General features: G+C 40.7%; 1 protein-coding gene across 7 annotated transcripts in view; it reads right to left on the minus strand.

The window, feature by feature from the left end:
* Positions 1-5909: 5909 nt before the first annotated feature.
* The window catches only part of BIRC6 (baculoviral IAP repeat containing 6), a 229667-nt gene continuing 221634 nt past the window's right edge, over positions 5910-13942 (minus strand). For all 7 annotated transcript variants that reach the window (XM_029937980.1, XM_029937977.1, XM_029937975.1 and 4 more), the window contains 3 exons: positions 12257-12445; positions 8090-8224; positions 5910-7054 (listed from right to left, as the gene is read on the minus strand). In XM_029937980.1, coding sequence (XP_029793840.1) covers positions 6875-7054; positions 8090-8224; positions 12257-12445 — 504 coding nt within the window. In that variant the 3' untranslated portion in view covers positions 5910-6874. The remainder of the gene's footprint in view (positions 7055-8089; positions 8225-12256; positions 12446-13942) is intronic.

Consider the following 13942-nt stretch of genomic DNA (forward strand, 5'->3'; position numbering starts at 1 on the left):
ATATGTTCGTGGGTAAAGTTGTACGTTTTACGCATCCCTACCATTAATAATAAAACACAAATATCAATCAACTGGAAGAAATAAGGAATATTGTGGCCTGTGAAGAGGTGATTGGAAGTTTATAGCCAAGGAAACAACAGTGAAAAGACTGCAGCCAAAATATGTATGGGAAACTGATTATAAAGACGTATATGTCAATTAGTGTTAGGTTATTTTTAGCACTTTGTAGCATTTTAATTATGATCTCTTTTCATTTTAAATATCCACTTGTGTAAAATTAAAAAAAAATCTAAGAACAACAACAAAAAGACAATTATACTGTAAAGCTGCAAGCTTAGAAGACAAATAGGAAGTTAAATTAAAACTATTGTCAAAAGTCAAGTAGAGGGCTATCATCAAGGTCAGGAAGAGAAGGAACAAGACATTTAAGACGGGTTATGATCTTGAACTACAGTACTGCATCAATTAATTCAACTACCTGTGAAACTCTCAGATGGAAAAAAATGTTTAAGAACAGTAGGGTAAAAAAAAGGGATTAAAAAAAACCTCCTACGTAAAATTTAAAAATAATAAAAAATACACTACATAAGACAAATTCAGAAGCCTTTCGGTTAAGGTTAGATTAACCTTAAAACCTAAAGATCAAATCATTAAGTAAATTAAGGTTTTAAAAAGACTTCAGGAAAGTTTCAACCACTATTCTCTTCTTAAAAAAGTAATTCAATAATTCAGGGGCCCATGGGTGGCTCAGTTGGTTAAGCTAAGGTCCTGATTTCACGGTTGGAAAGCTCGAGCCCCATGTCAGACTGTGCAGACAGCTCAGAGCCTGGAGCCTGCTTCCGATTCTGTGTCTCCCTCTCTCTCTGCCTCTTACCTGCTCACGTTTGGTCTCTCTCTCGCTCGCTCGCTCTCAGAAATGAAATAAACATTAAAAAATTCAATAATTATTTATTAAATACCTCATTCTGCTGGACACTGTGTCGGCAGCGAAGGTGCCAGCAGGAAACAGTCCCCACACTCAGGAAACTCGCAGTACAACGGAAGAGACACACACACAAAAACAAAGACCTTGCTCCCGAGTGTGATAAAGCACTGGTGTGCTAAGGCTGGCCAGAACCAGTGCACACAAAAAAATTCGACCACTATTTTAGAGTAAATCCAACGTGAAATAAAGGGAGTCTAATACTCTCCTTTTATAAATGGGGTCATGCATGAATTACAGAATTCAATCAGATACATATGTAATTGCCAGGTTAAAGAAGATCCAGATAGTCTTCGGAAGTAAACGGTAAGAAATCTGTGTCATTTAAGTCTCAGGGCACAACCAGCTAAAACCAGCTACAAGAGCTCTAACTGTCCCTCTAAATAATGAAAACCATCCTAGGGAGATGGGGCTTTGTGGCCTCTGAAAAGAGAGAGACCAAAGAATGAAATCTGTAGGAAGGCTAGGGAAAAGCAATAGCAAGGAACAGAGTGCAGGATGGGAGCAGGGGGAGGAATGAAGTAGGTCCAGGTCTGCCCTTGTGACCTAGCCCTTGGAAAAGAGGAGGCCAGGGAGGTGGGGAAGGATCAGGATCCTGAGGCCCCCAACAGCCTGGACATGGCTGGATCAGGCATTCCCTCCCTGGAGAAACAGGAAGTATATAAAGCTGCAAAATAGCGACCAGTGCCGTTTCTTCCTGCATGAGAGAACAGCCGGTGCAGCTGAGCAGGAACACGGAAGGAAGCAGAGGAGAGCAGTCACGTGGTGGAGCCCGTGGGGTCACTACAGGATCACACCGAGGGGCGAAGGGATGGCAGCCAGAGGATGCCTCTTCTATCTAGGAAATGGACCGTTCAGAGGACTCGGGTCAGCTCCACTAGCCTGAAGCCCGAAGAGAGTGGCAGCTGAAAGATGGAAAGCTGCAGGAAACTGGGAAGCTTTTCAGGAGAAAAAATGGAAGGAGCTGCTGCTGCTTTTTTTTCTAAGTCGGTCGGCTCCATGCCCAATGTGGGGCTTGTACCAAATGAGGCAGCCAGGTGCTCCAAAAAGGTACACCCGCCTTCTGGGGCACCTGGCTGGCTCAGTTGGTTGGTTAAGCAACTGACTCTTGATCTCAGCTTAGGGCTTGATCTCAGTCAGGGTCGTGAGTTCAAGCCCCACACTGGGCTCCTTGCTGGGTCTGAAGCCTACTTTAAAAAAAAAAAAGAGAGAGAGAGAGAGAGCTTCCTTTTAACCTGGCTGGCACCTTCCAACTTGAGCACATGGCCTCTGCATTCTTTTTTTTAATTAAAAAAAAATTTATTTTTGAGAGAAAGAGAGTGAGTGTGTGTGTGTGAGAGCAGGGGAGGGTCAGAGAGAGAGGGAGACACAGAATCGGAAGCAGGCTCCAGGCTCCGAGCTGTCAGCACAGAGCCTGACGTGGGGCTTGAACCCATGAACCACGAGATCATGACCTGAGCTGAAGCCAGACGCTCAACCGACTGAGCCACCCAGGCGCCAGGGCTCTGCATTCTTACCACTGTGCTGGGCTGGGTGGGAGCCTAGGAGAATGGCGGGTGAGACCCAGAGAGTGGTTTCACCTGTTCCAATTGGGCTCCAGACACGCTCACAACCAATATCAAACCAATCCCTGTTAGAAAGTACAGGATTCTTTGGTCTTTGTATATGGACGCCCTTTAAAATAATAAAGAAGCAATTAAAATCACAAAGGAAAAGATCAATAGATTATTTCATGATAATTTAAAACTTCTGTGAGAAAAATTAAAAGGCCATTTGGGAAAAATACAAATAAGAATGATAAAAAATAACATCCTACTACACAAGTAGCTCATGTATATTAAAACATTAAAACAATACAAAAAAAATTGGTAAGAGGTGTAAAATCATCATTGACAAAGTAGAAATTCAAATGGCTAACACAATGTTGAAGAAATGCAGATAAAATCATGTTTGATTAATGATAGGTAAAAATGCCAGATTAAAAAACTCTAATCCCCAATGCCAGGCCGGGGCATGGCAATGTTAACAGACACTGTAAGAAAGGATCAATACCTCCTCTCTGGGAAGCAAGTCATCATTATATATATCAAAACCTTTGACCTCATAACTTTACTTCCAGGATTTCTCATAAGGAAATAAAGGTATTGACCATATCAATAGAGCATTATTTGGAATCTGAAAAACAGAAATAACCTAAATGTTCAACAGTACGGGACTGGGTAAGTATATCCATATTCATGTAGCCATTTATTTTCCTTAATGATAGTGTTCCTAACACATTGTTAAAAAGTTGGTAGAACTGTATATGCAATCTAACAATTACATAGAAAAGGTAAGTATAGAAAATAGATTTGGATACCAGAAAACTGTTTAATTTCACATTTTATACTTTTTCAGGATTTCCCCAATTGTCCATAGTGAGCTGTACCTTGAACTAGAATAGTACCAAACCCCCTCAGCATGATGAAGCCAGACGAAGCCCAGGCCGCCCCGCCTGCCCCCGCAGCCGAGTCTGTCCAGCTCCCCGCGGGTCTGCAGCCCGATCTGTTGTTCCCATGTTGAGGCTGATCCTGTGGGCATGTGTGTTTCCACCTTGGAATCTTTTGCTCTCAACAGTCTCATTACCTCACAAGATGCGAAGCTTGTTGCTGCAAAATACTATTCGAGCACCTACACAAGGTCCTACCAGAATACAACTTCAAGTGCCAACTGTATTAATTCATTTACTTAAATAATCAGCTTTGTTTAAGGAATAAATGGCCAGGGAGTACTGCCCAGCTAAGGGCTAAGCCTCATTTGAGTTGCTGAGCACCATGCTGCTCAAGACATGTGAGTGCTCCCAGTCTGCAATGGGCTATGGACAGAAAGTAAGAAGAAAACAATGCGCAGGCTGCAACCTTTTTACGGCATCCTTTAAAGTACGGGGTGGGTCTCTAACAGAAAGGAAGCAAAAACTTTGACCCTTTACCAGTTTAAGACACATTAACTAGAACATCTCACCTCACCCATCTTGTCCTTCATCAACCAAATTATAGAACATAAAAAAAATTTATAGAACTTGTTCATCTGACTTTGAAGATATTGGTCTTAAAGCTACAATGGTGTCTAAGCGGTTTATTTCTGTACTTAACAGGTGGCTCAGCCTGTTAAGCGTCTTGACTTTGGCTCAGGTCATGATCTTGTGGTTTTTGAGTTCGAGCCTCACATCAGGCTCTGTGCTGACAGCTCAGAGCCTGGAGCCTGCTCCAGATTCAGATTCCCTCTCTCTCTGCCCCTCCCCCACTCACACTCTGTCTCTCTCTCTCTCAAAAATAAACCAACATTAAAAAAAAACCTCTTCATAGCTGATAGTTCTAAGAACAGCCAAATGGTCATTACTGGTTTCCAAACTTCTTCGCATTTCCTGTGCGTGCTCTTTTGGATCTAGGCCATCCTACACCTGTTGGTCTTCGTTCTGTCCTTTTCTAAGGACTTCATGCTTACCTCCACACCTTCCCTCAGGCTCCTTAGCCTGTAAATATGCTGGTTATTCCTACACCAAAAATATATATGTATTTCCTCCCTCTTCCTTTCTACCTCTCTGTCCTAGTTTATGCCCTACCACTTGACCTCCAGTGGGCTCTGAACTCATATCCTTACTGTCCCATAGTTGGTACAATCATCTTTCCGAAACAGTAGGACCAGGTTGCTTCCCTAATTAAAGCTCCTTGGGAGCTCTCCATCACCCACAGGATGTTACAGCTCCTTCGCAAGAAACGATCCAAGCCGTCCTGTCTTTCTAATACTAAAGTCTACATCTGACTATCCCACTGTCTCTTATGATCAATGTGCTCCTAACTCAGGCTCTCCTCTTGTTCCCTTGTGTCTGTAATAACTTCCTTCTGCCTAGAGTCTTTATCCTCATCCTTCAAGACTCAGGATACCTTCCTTAAGGAAGGCTTTCCTGACCATATCACCTCCATGCTCATTAACATTTTGCCAGCTAAGTGTTCCTCCCCTGCGTTCCCAGGGGAATGCAGTTGGTACCCTACAAAAACTCTACCGGAGCACGTGCCAATTATACCGGCGTTAAGTTTCCAGGTCTGCCATCCAACCCTGAAGTCCAGAAACTGTGCCTAGTACCAAAGTGAGTGCTCAAATGTTTGCTGGCATAAACTCAGGATCCCAGATGGAAGCATCCGAAAGTTATCAATCTCAAATTCAGACTTTTAGGTTTTGGTTTTGTAAAAACATGGATCGGACCTTGTTGTAGGGGTATTGCTACTTTTCTTTTATAAGGCTTTCTGGAGACGAGTGGTGTGAACTGGAGAAAATGACCCAGCCTTGTTTTAATGATTAAAAATAAATCCCATGTTGGGGACAAATAATGCACTTGGTATAACAGCTTTTATCATCTATCCCCGACAGAACCCCGACAGACCAAAAAACAAAGAGCCTAGAGGACTGGCCTTTTACTTCTTACTCATCATTTTATACCTGGACTTCAGCTAGCGTGTGTGTGGATGACATTTAATGACTCTTCGTCCTCACCAATGGACTTCATTTTGTCATTCTTGGTGTAACTCACCACCCACCAGATGCAACAGTGTGTGTTTCAGAACTTTTCATTTCCTGGTCACATGCGGTCTGTCCCCTCCTTTGTCCACGCGTAAGGAGCACGACCCCTCGTACGTCAGAGAGCGTCACACTCCCAGCTCCCCTGTCGCTTCAGAGAGCAGCTCGCTGTTCACAATACAGACGCTCTCGGTCAGCTCTGGATTCAAGGTTCCCGCAGGCCAGGTCATTTTACACACTTAACTTTTCCTTTGTGATAACTGGTCTTTGAAAAATATCCTTTCCTTTCCCAGGCTTAGGTCCTGGAAGTGTCCAATTCTTTGTAGAAGTAGCATTTCACACCATGGCAAACCGGTTTAGAAAGAAGACATACTAATACACCTAAGTCTTTATTTATTTGGCTCTAGGAAGAAGTTGCATGAAAACGAGCCTTTGCGGCAGGTACAGAACGGACTGTAACAGCACCAGAGAGGGTCCTCTCCGCTCTACAGAGCCTTCATACAGACACGTGAAACCAGAGTCATGAAAACCAGAGTCCAGGAAAAAAGAAGCCCTTTAGGAAAAAAATCAGTTTAGAGCGACTTTTCAAATTGACCATTCCTTTCCATATACTTAAATTCGAATAACGGATACATTCACAGGCCCAAATGTTGGCATAGAATAAAATCATGTTCATTTATTGTTTTTCTGCATTGTAGAATTAGAAGGCATAAAATTAAATAGGTTGAATGTAATAAATTCATCCATACAAGTGCAAGTCTCCAGCTATAATGCATTTTATGGCATATTTATCATTTAAAAAATGTACCAGTAAATCAAAAAAGAGGGAGTATGTCCATTTAACTTTTATTTAAGTGTATGTAGGAGGTCTTCAGAAATCAAATATGAGCATGAAGATATGGCCAAACATAAAATCTATCAAATTCAGTGAAAAGTTGCTGACTTTAAATAGTAGTTGTAAGAATGACCAATATATATTCTTTGTTAACAACCCCTCACTCTACAGTAAAAAAAAAAAATAAAATAAACATTCAGTAAACATTCTTTCCTAAGGTAGTTTCCCTTATATATCAGTGATTTATCCATTTCTTTGTATACACAAATTTGTTGAACATACCAATCAGTGGTTCTCACAATTGAAAAATAAAAGCACAAAAAAGTTTACACTCTTGTACAGGTAAATAAAAGATCACCTTGAATTAAACTGGATCTCCTTAAGGGCATAGTATAGTTTCCGTTTCAATAACTATTACATAATTAGTTTCTTACATACAAATATTGACATATTTGGCTTGTGCTTCAAAGCCTTTGTGTCTACAAAGTCCATGCCGACGCAGCTCACAATTTGAAGTCACTGGGGAGTTCCTTGCTGCTGCTGGGCTTGGCCTGGTCACGCACTAGAGTCCCCTCGGCACCCGCTGCGGCGCTGCACATCGCTGAGGCCTCGTCGGCGTCAGGGTCCAGGCCTTCGGGGCAGGGAAGTTTGAGCAGCTCTTCCCGGAGCTGAGCAGTGTGACGCTACACAGGGGGAATAAATGAGGTTGGACTTGTAAATCCTGGGATTCTAACATAGACGAAAAAAGTTTAAAACAAAACCCAAAGCATTAGGACTACGAATACTTACTGGACACCTTCCTGATGCTATTTATTGTAGGAGGCAGCGAACAAAACTGGCAAAAATCTCGAACCTCAAAATAACTGATGTTGCTAAAAAGCTGCAAGTGGCGTGCCCACAGACCCTCCCCAGGCCTCCATGCCTGCAGCAGAAACGGCATTACTTATGATTCATAGGATAGCATTCATTTGCAAAACATACTCTTTTAAATTAAAGAGAGTAACCCCTTGACTTATCATACATCTTGCCTCTGGCTAAATATTTCTGAGAAAAAGTCTATAAATGAAAATAAACCCACCATTATTTTACTTAATGCAAACGAGTATTCATCAGGCACACCAGGTCGATGTAGAACATCTGCAAAATGTTTCCTGCTAATTACCACACTGAAGGCTAGAAAAATCCTTAGACACAATTTCATCATCCTAATTCCCTCCCCCAATTTAAGCAAATGAAAAAAAAAACAGACCTAGAGAGAGTATATAATTTTGTATGATACCACACTGCCATTTAAGGGAAGATGCAGACTTAACAGAGAGAGATCAGTTGTCTACGAATATTAAGTTGTGGATTATAATTTCCTAGTGGGAGAGAGATGACCTCAAATATCACACCAGGGTTTGAAGTTCTGTTGTGTCAACAGTTGACTTTGAAAACTAACGAACCAACATTCCAGAACAATTTTTATGGAGGAGGCCCTGTGTCCTGCACTGACAACGTAAAAGAAGGAGGAGCAGAATGAGGAAGGTGGTGATCTCTGACCTCAGAAACAAGATAAGCCAACGACACAGCCATCTCTCAGGCCGTAGAATGTGTTAACATGCTGGTGACCCACAAGTTCTCTACCCCAATTCCCCTTCCACTGGGGGCAACAGCAGAAAACAATAAGGGAAGGAGAAGGAAATCCTTCTGATTCCTGTACCATCTGGAGGCCTCACCTTGAGAGCTGCCGCGTGGTGGGACATGGTCCTGCCGACCCGCTTGTCGCTGCTGTACTGCTGGATGTCCGCAATCCACTCCTCACACTGGGCCATGATCTCCACTCTTTTCAAGTAGAAATGTTTGTGTATAACCTTAAGAATACAGCAACCAAGGGAACAACATTTGCTGAAGTCAGAATTTAAAAGACAGAATAAGTAGTATTACAAAGACATGAAATTTATAAATTTTTTAAAAAATGTTTATTTGAGAGAGACAGAGAGAGAGAGAGACTGAGTGTGAGCAGGGGAGTGGGGGAGAGGGAGAGAGAGAAAGAGAGGGAGGGAGGGAGGAAGACAGACACAGAATCAGAAGCAGGCTCCAGGCTCCAAGCTGTCAGCACAGAGCCTGATGCTCTGATGCGGGGCTCCGACTCACAAACTGTGAGATCATGACCTGAGCTGAAGTCAGACACTCAACCGACTGAGCCACCCGGCCACCCCACAATGAAATGAAATTTAAAAGACAATTACAATGTTTTTGTCCCCATACAACTCAATTTACTGAATTCTGTATTAACAGGGAAGAATCATGCTATGACATCAGATGCCATGTGCTGAGATGCCCAGCTGTACACAAAAAATAATGCCCCAATAGTCCTATCAGAGAAAATAAAGATGTGTATAATGTAGTATATTCACAAGGTAAGAAGTGTAAATAAATAAATAACCAGGAGAAAATAATCAGGAAAGTATTGACAATAGAAACATCGGCGAATTTTCTACCTGTAAAAGAGAAATCTACAAATATCTAAATAACTAAATATCAAATAGCTAAAGGCATTCAAATGTCAAAGCCATTCACACAGAAATCAGAATAGAGTCCTAAAAAACAGCACTATTACTACTTTCTTATTTTATCTTCTGGTTAATTTTTAGATAAAATTGTATCTTATAAAGTAAACTTTCCTTATAATAATTGTAGTTTACATCTGGAATTTAAAAAACTATCTGAAAAATTAAATTTCTTCCTGTAGAAGCAGGAGTCTACGTCTGATAAATGTAAGTTAGAAAATAGATCAAACTGGAAATTATATTAAATCAATTAAAAACACCCCTCTGTATGCTGGGTGAGCCACTGTAATCCCATGAGCTTATCCCCCTAAAGAAAAGGCAGTAACAGCTACCAGATCTGATCTGGGGAACTTGGGAATGGATGTAAAACACCAAGCAGATCCTGTAACATATGACAGTTACTGCTCTTGACGCCTACAGGGACACAGAAGTAGACACTGCCTGACATGATGAACCAAGACACCACAGAGCCAGACAGGAGGTACACGCATCAGAAAAAGGTACTAAAAAACAAAAGCGTGTGGAATTATTGAATCGCTGTATTGTCCATCCACCTGAAACTAATATAACAGTGTATGTTAGTATATTATAATGGAACTGAAATAAAATGAAAATAAATTGAAGAAAAAGCAAACAGAAAGCCCCCAGGGAAGTCAAAAAGGCACATCTGACAGGGAAAGGCAGGAAAGCATTCAAGGAAGAAGAATGCCCCCTTTAATGTGAGCTAGATTCTAAAGGATGAGAAACCTATGGTTTCAAATTATACTTATCTGCTTTTTGCAAAAGTCATCCCCCAACTCGGGAGTTCCTGGTGTTAAACAGTTTTTCTTCCAGAGAAAAAATTCTTATCCACAAACCAACAAATTATACATCAACGGAATATAAATACTTACACACTTATTTCAATACATTTATTTTAATTTTTTTTTACATTTATTTATTTTTGAGAGACAGAGACAGAGCGTGAACAGGGGAGGAACAGAGAGAGAGAGACACAGAATCCGAAGTACGCTCCAAGTTCTGAGCTACTGGTCAGCACAGAGCCAGACACGGGGCTCGAACCCATGAACCATGAGATCATGACGTGACTCAAAGTCGGATGCTCAACTGACTGAGCCACCCAGGTGCCCCTCAATACATTTTAAAAGTGAAGCTTAGCATAGCATTGGATGCATTTTCCCACAGTGCACACCAAGGTGATCTCTACTTGGAGGAGAAGCAGGACGTTAGCCAGGACGTCGCAAGCCCCTTTGTGCTGCCTCCTGCCACGAATCCTCATGCACGGGTATACGCTATCCTGACTTCGTTAAGCCTAAGTTCATTTTACTCACTTCTGAACTTTTTATAAAAGGAAGCATATGGAATGTACCATCTGTATCTGGCCTCTTATGCCCTACATTGTATTCACGATGTTTGCTCATGTTAACCTGCATGGCAGTTCACTCATTCACAGTGCTGTATTCCATTTTATGAGCATTCCCTAATTTGTCCATCCACTCTGTTGATAGACAAATAAACTGTTTCTAATTTTTGGCAGTTCTAAATTACATAATGTATGTTCTCTACACCAGTATGTACCCAGTTTCTATGAAGCACATACCCAGGAGTGGAACTGCCAGTCTTTCGGCATCTACTCCGCTGATAAGGTCCTGCCACAGGGGTTTCCAAAGAGGCTTTACTGATTTATATTCCCATCAGAGTGTATCACGCTTCCAGTTGGTGCACATCCTAAGCATGAAAAGCTTTTAAAATCCTAGAGATGCTGAAGAATGAGAGGACAGGGGCCAATGCAGGGCTTTGCAGGCCACAATAAGGACTGGAGTGGGATGGAGAGAGTAGGCAGGGGGACAAGAGTGAGGAACCTGGTGAGGAAACCACTTCAACCGTCCAAGCAAGAGATAATTAACGATGGCTTGAAATAGGCTGGTCATGGCAAAGATGGCTTTAACCACCAGATTTTGATTGTTTCGAAGAGTAGAGCCAAGAGGATTTATCATTACACTGGATGTGGCATGTGAGAAAAAAGAATCACGGGGCGCCTAAGTGGCTCAGTCCGTTAAGCATCTGACTTGTACTGAGAGAGGGAGCAGACGAAGAATCTAGAGTTCACTTTTATAGCGTTAAGGGGACTCCTGGTACCATCTAATGGACTTGTCAAGTAGTTTATGTATCTGGATTCAATATTGTGTTCTAAGGGCACTGAAGAAATTCATTCATGATAAAACAGGAGAAATAGACGTTTTTTTCAAGGGCAGGAGCTCAGTTTCATTTATTCTTGAGTTCTGAGCACCGTAGTGGAGTGCCTAGTAACAGTTGACATTTGATATGGGTACAAAAGGAATTAACTTAATAGCAGCAACCCAAGCTAGAAAAGTGAGAACATGCTGAAGAGCACAAAGAAAAAGTGTTTGTATTTCCTGTAATATTAGAAAAAGTGATTTCCTATCACCTTTCAAGGTAAAATAAAATACAAGCCTTTGCAAAAATAAAATACCCAATGTTTGTTATCATTCAAAGTGTGAATTCATTTAGTAGACACAAAAACAAAAGAAGGAATACTGTTACATTTCTGCAAAGTAAATCCATCCTTGCAGTGTGGTGAAAAAGAGGGTTTGGGGTTGGACGTTACGCAGCAGCCACATCTCACTGCTTCGTTAGGCTAAAGGGCAATTTCCTGTCAGGTAAATATGCCACTCTTTCCTCTAAAAGGTTGAGTTTCCAGCACAATTTAAGGAACTGATGATCAAGAGAAGCAATTTTTAAAAAGAACCATATTTCATAACACAGTTCAAGTACGATATGATAATTTGATATTACAGGTGAAGAACACAATCATATTTTAGGCAGATTATGGAGAGACAACTAACCAGAAGAAGAGTCACATTTCAGGAAGTGGTGAAATAAAAGCACTTGAGAGTATCAAGACAGGTTTCAGAATCTCACTAAGTCCAACTTTTACCTAAAGGAAAGAAAATCTGTTCTCTTCAACATTCACACGTAGCTATTAGCAGAAGGGAAAAGTTTTCATTTGCAAGGCGTTAGGAAGCACCTTGACCATGAATAAAAAATAATATTTTTATGAGGTCTAATAGTGTGCTAGTAGAATGGTAACTGTTAAAAATAAGGAATTAAAAAATTGTCCCAAAATATAGTCAGATGTCTTTTAGGAAGTAGGTGGTTTAAAATTCATCTGTATTATATTATTACTCATCTTGTATGATCAAAAACTATATTGAGTATATCACAGATCATCTAAATATAAAGGCAAGCACAATACTAACTGTATCTTATATGGCCTTTAATAAAATCCTTCACTAGTTTCACTGGACACACCTCTTTAAAGCACGGTGAAGGGTTTCGGATTTGTTCTAGCATCGCCCACTTAACTGCTGCTTGTCTAATGTTGCCGTCATATTCTCGAGAACTCTGTGTGCCACTGGGAGTGCCTCTAGACCGCTCATATCCTGGTTCATTAAAGTAAGGCTCAGCTACTAATATAAGAGACTGAACAGACACCAACACCTATGGAACAAAGAAATAAAGACAAGCAATTATAATGAGACATTTTTATTACCAGTAAATTGGTATTTTTTAATATGTGCTTCCACATATTTTTATCACCATAAAATTGATGTTAATCATGAGGGCACTGAAATGCTGTATTATTAAAAGCAGTATTAAAATAGATACAATAGGTTCTTATAAAATATTCATATACCTTACATTTTATATTCTTGAAAAACAAAAAGAAATGAAGATCTTTCCTGAACCTGCTAAAAAAAATCTGTTTATAAACACTCCATACCAATTTAGACATTACTGAGCTCACACTGATCTTACTCTCAAAGAGGACAAAGCTAACCTTGCACTCTTAACAAAACTCACTTGAGGGCGCCCGAGTGACTCAGTGCATTGAGAATCTGACTCTTGATCTGGGCTCAGGTCATGATCTCACGGTTGCGAGATCAAACCCTATGTTGGAACAGTGCGGAACCTGCTTGGGATATTGTCTCTCTCTCTCTCTCTGCTGTTGAATACGACTGTAAATAAGTGGCTGATTTCCAGAACGTTCCATTTTAAGAGAAATGGAAATATATGTTTTGTTAACATTTATAAATGGTTGATTACATGAGCCATTAAATATGTTTAATTCCTCTTGCATATGATATTTTTATTAATATCCAACTGGAGCAAACTATTCACAAGGCATTATAATAGATATTTAAAGTACATTATAGCAATATTAAAAACCAGTTATAAAAGCAATGCTAACATTTGGTGCTAATGTAGTAATTCTGATGATAGTTCTAAAGAATAATATGACTCTGATTTGATTTTTTAATGTTCATTTATTTTTGAGAGAGAGAATGCACCAGCAGGGTAGGTCAGAGAGAGAGAGAGGAACAGAGGATCTGAAGTGTGCTCTGTGCTGACAGCTGAGAGCCTGAGAGAGCACGACCTGAGCTGAAGTTGGACACTTAACTGACTGAGCCACCCAGGTGCCCCTGACGTTGACTTTATTTATTCTTAAAATATTTATTTTTGAAAGAGTGCAGGTTGGGGAAGGTCAGAGAGAGGGAGACAGAGGTTCCGAAGTAGGCTCTGCACTAACAGGCTGACAGCAGCTGTGAGCCCGATGTGGGGCTCAAACTCATGAACCGTGAGATCATGACCTGAGCTGAAGTGGGACACTCAGCCAACTAAGCCACCCAGGTGCCCGTGACTTTGATTTTTAAGTTGTGCTAATAGTTAAGACTATTACTAGTGGATATGAGACCTATACCATAAGACTACAAAATGTATTATTTCTATATAAAAACATTATTCTTCTTCTAACAGTCTCACTCAGAGAAACCAAGCAATTCTAATAAAGCTTGTCACTGTTCAAATATTTTGGAATTGTTTTTAATTGTATAAAACCTTCAAAAATTTTGTGGGGGCACCTGAGTGGATCATTGGGTGGAGCATCGGCTTCAGCTCAGGCCATGATCTCACAGTTCATGGGTCCAACCCCCGCAT

The sequence above is a fragment of the Suricata suricatta genome, chromosome 4, assembly GCF_006229205.1.
Source record: "Suricata suricatta isolate VVHF042 chromosome 4, meerkat_22Aug2017_6uvM2_HiC, whole genome shotgun sequence".
Classification (NCBI taxonomy): Eukaryota; Metazoa; Chordata; class Mammalia; order Carnivora; family Herpestidae; genus Suricata; species Suricata suricatta.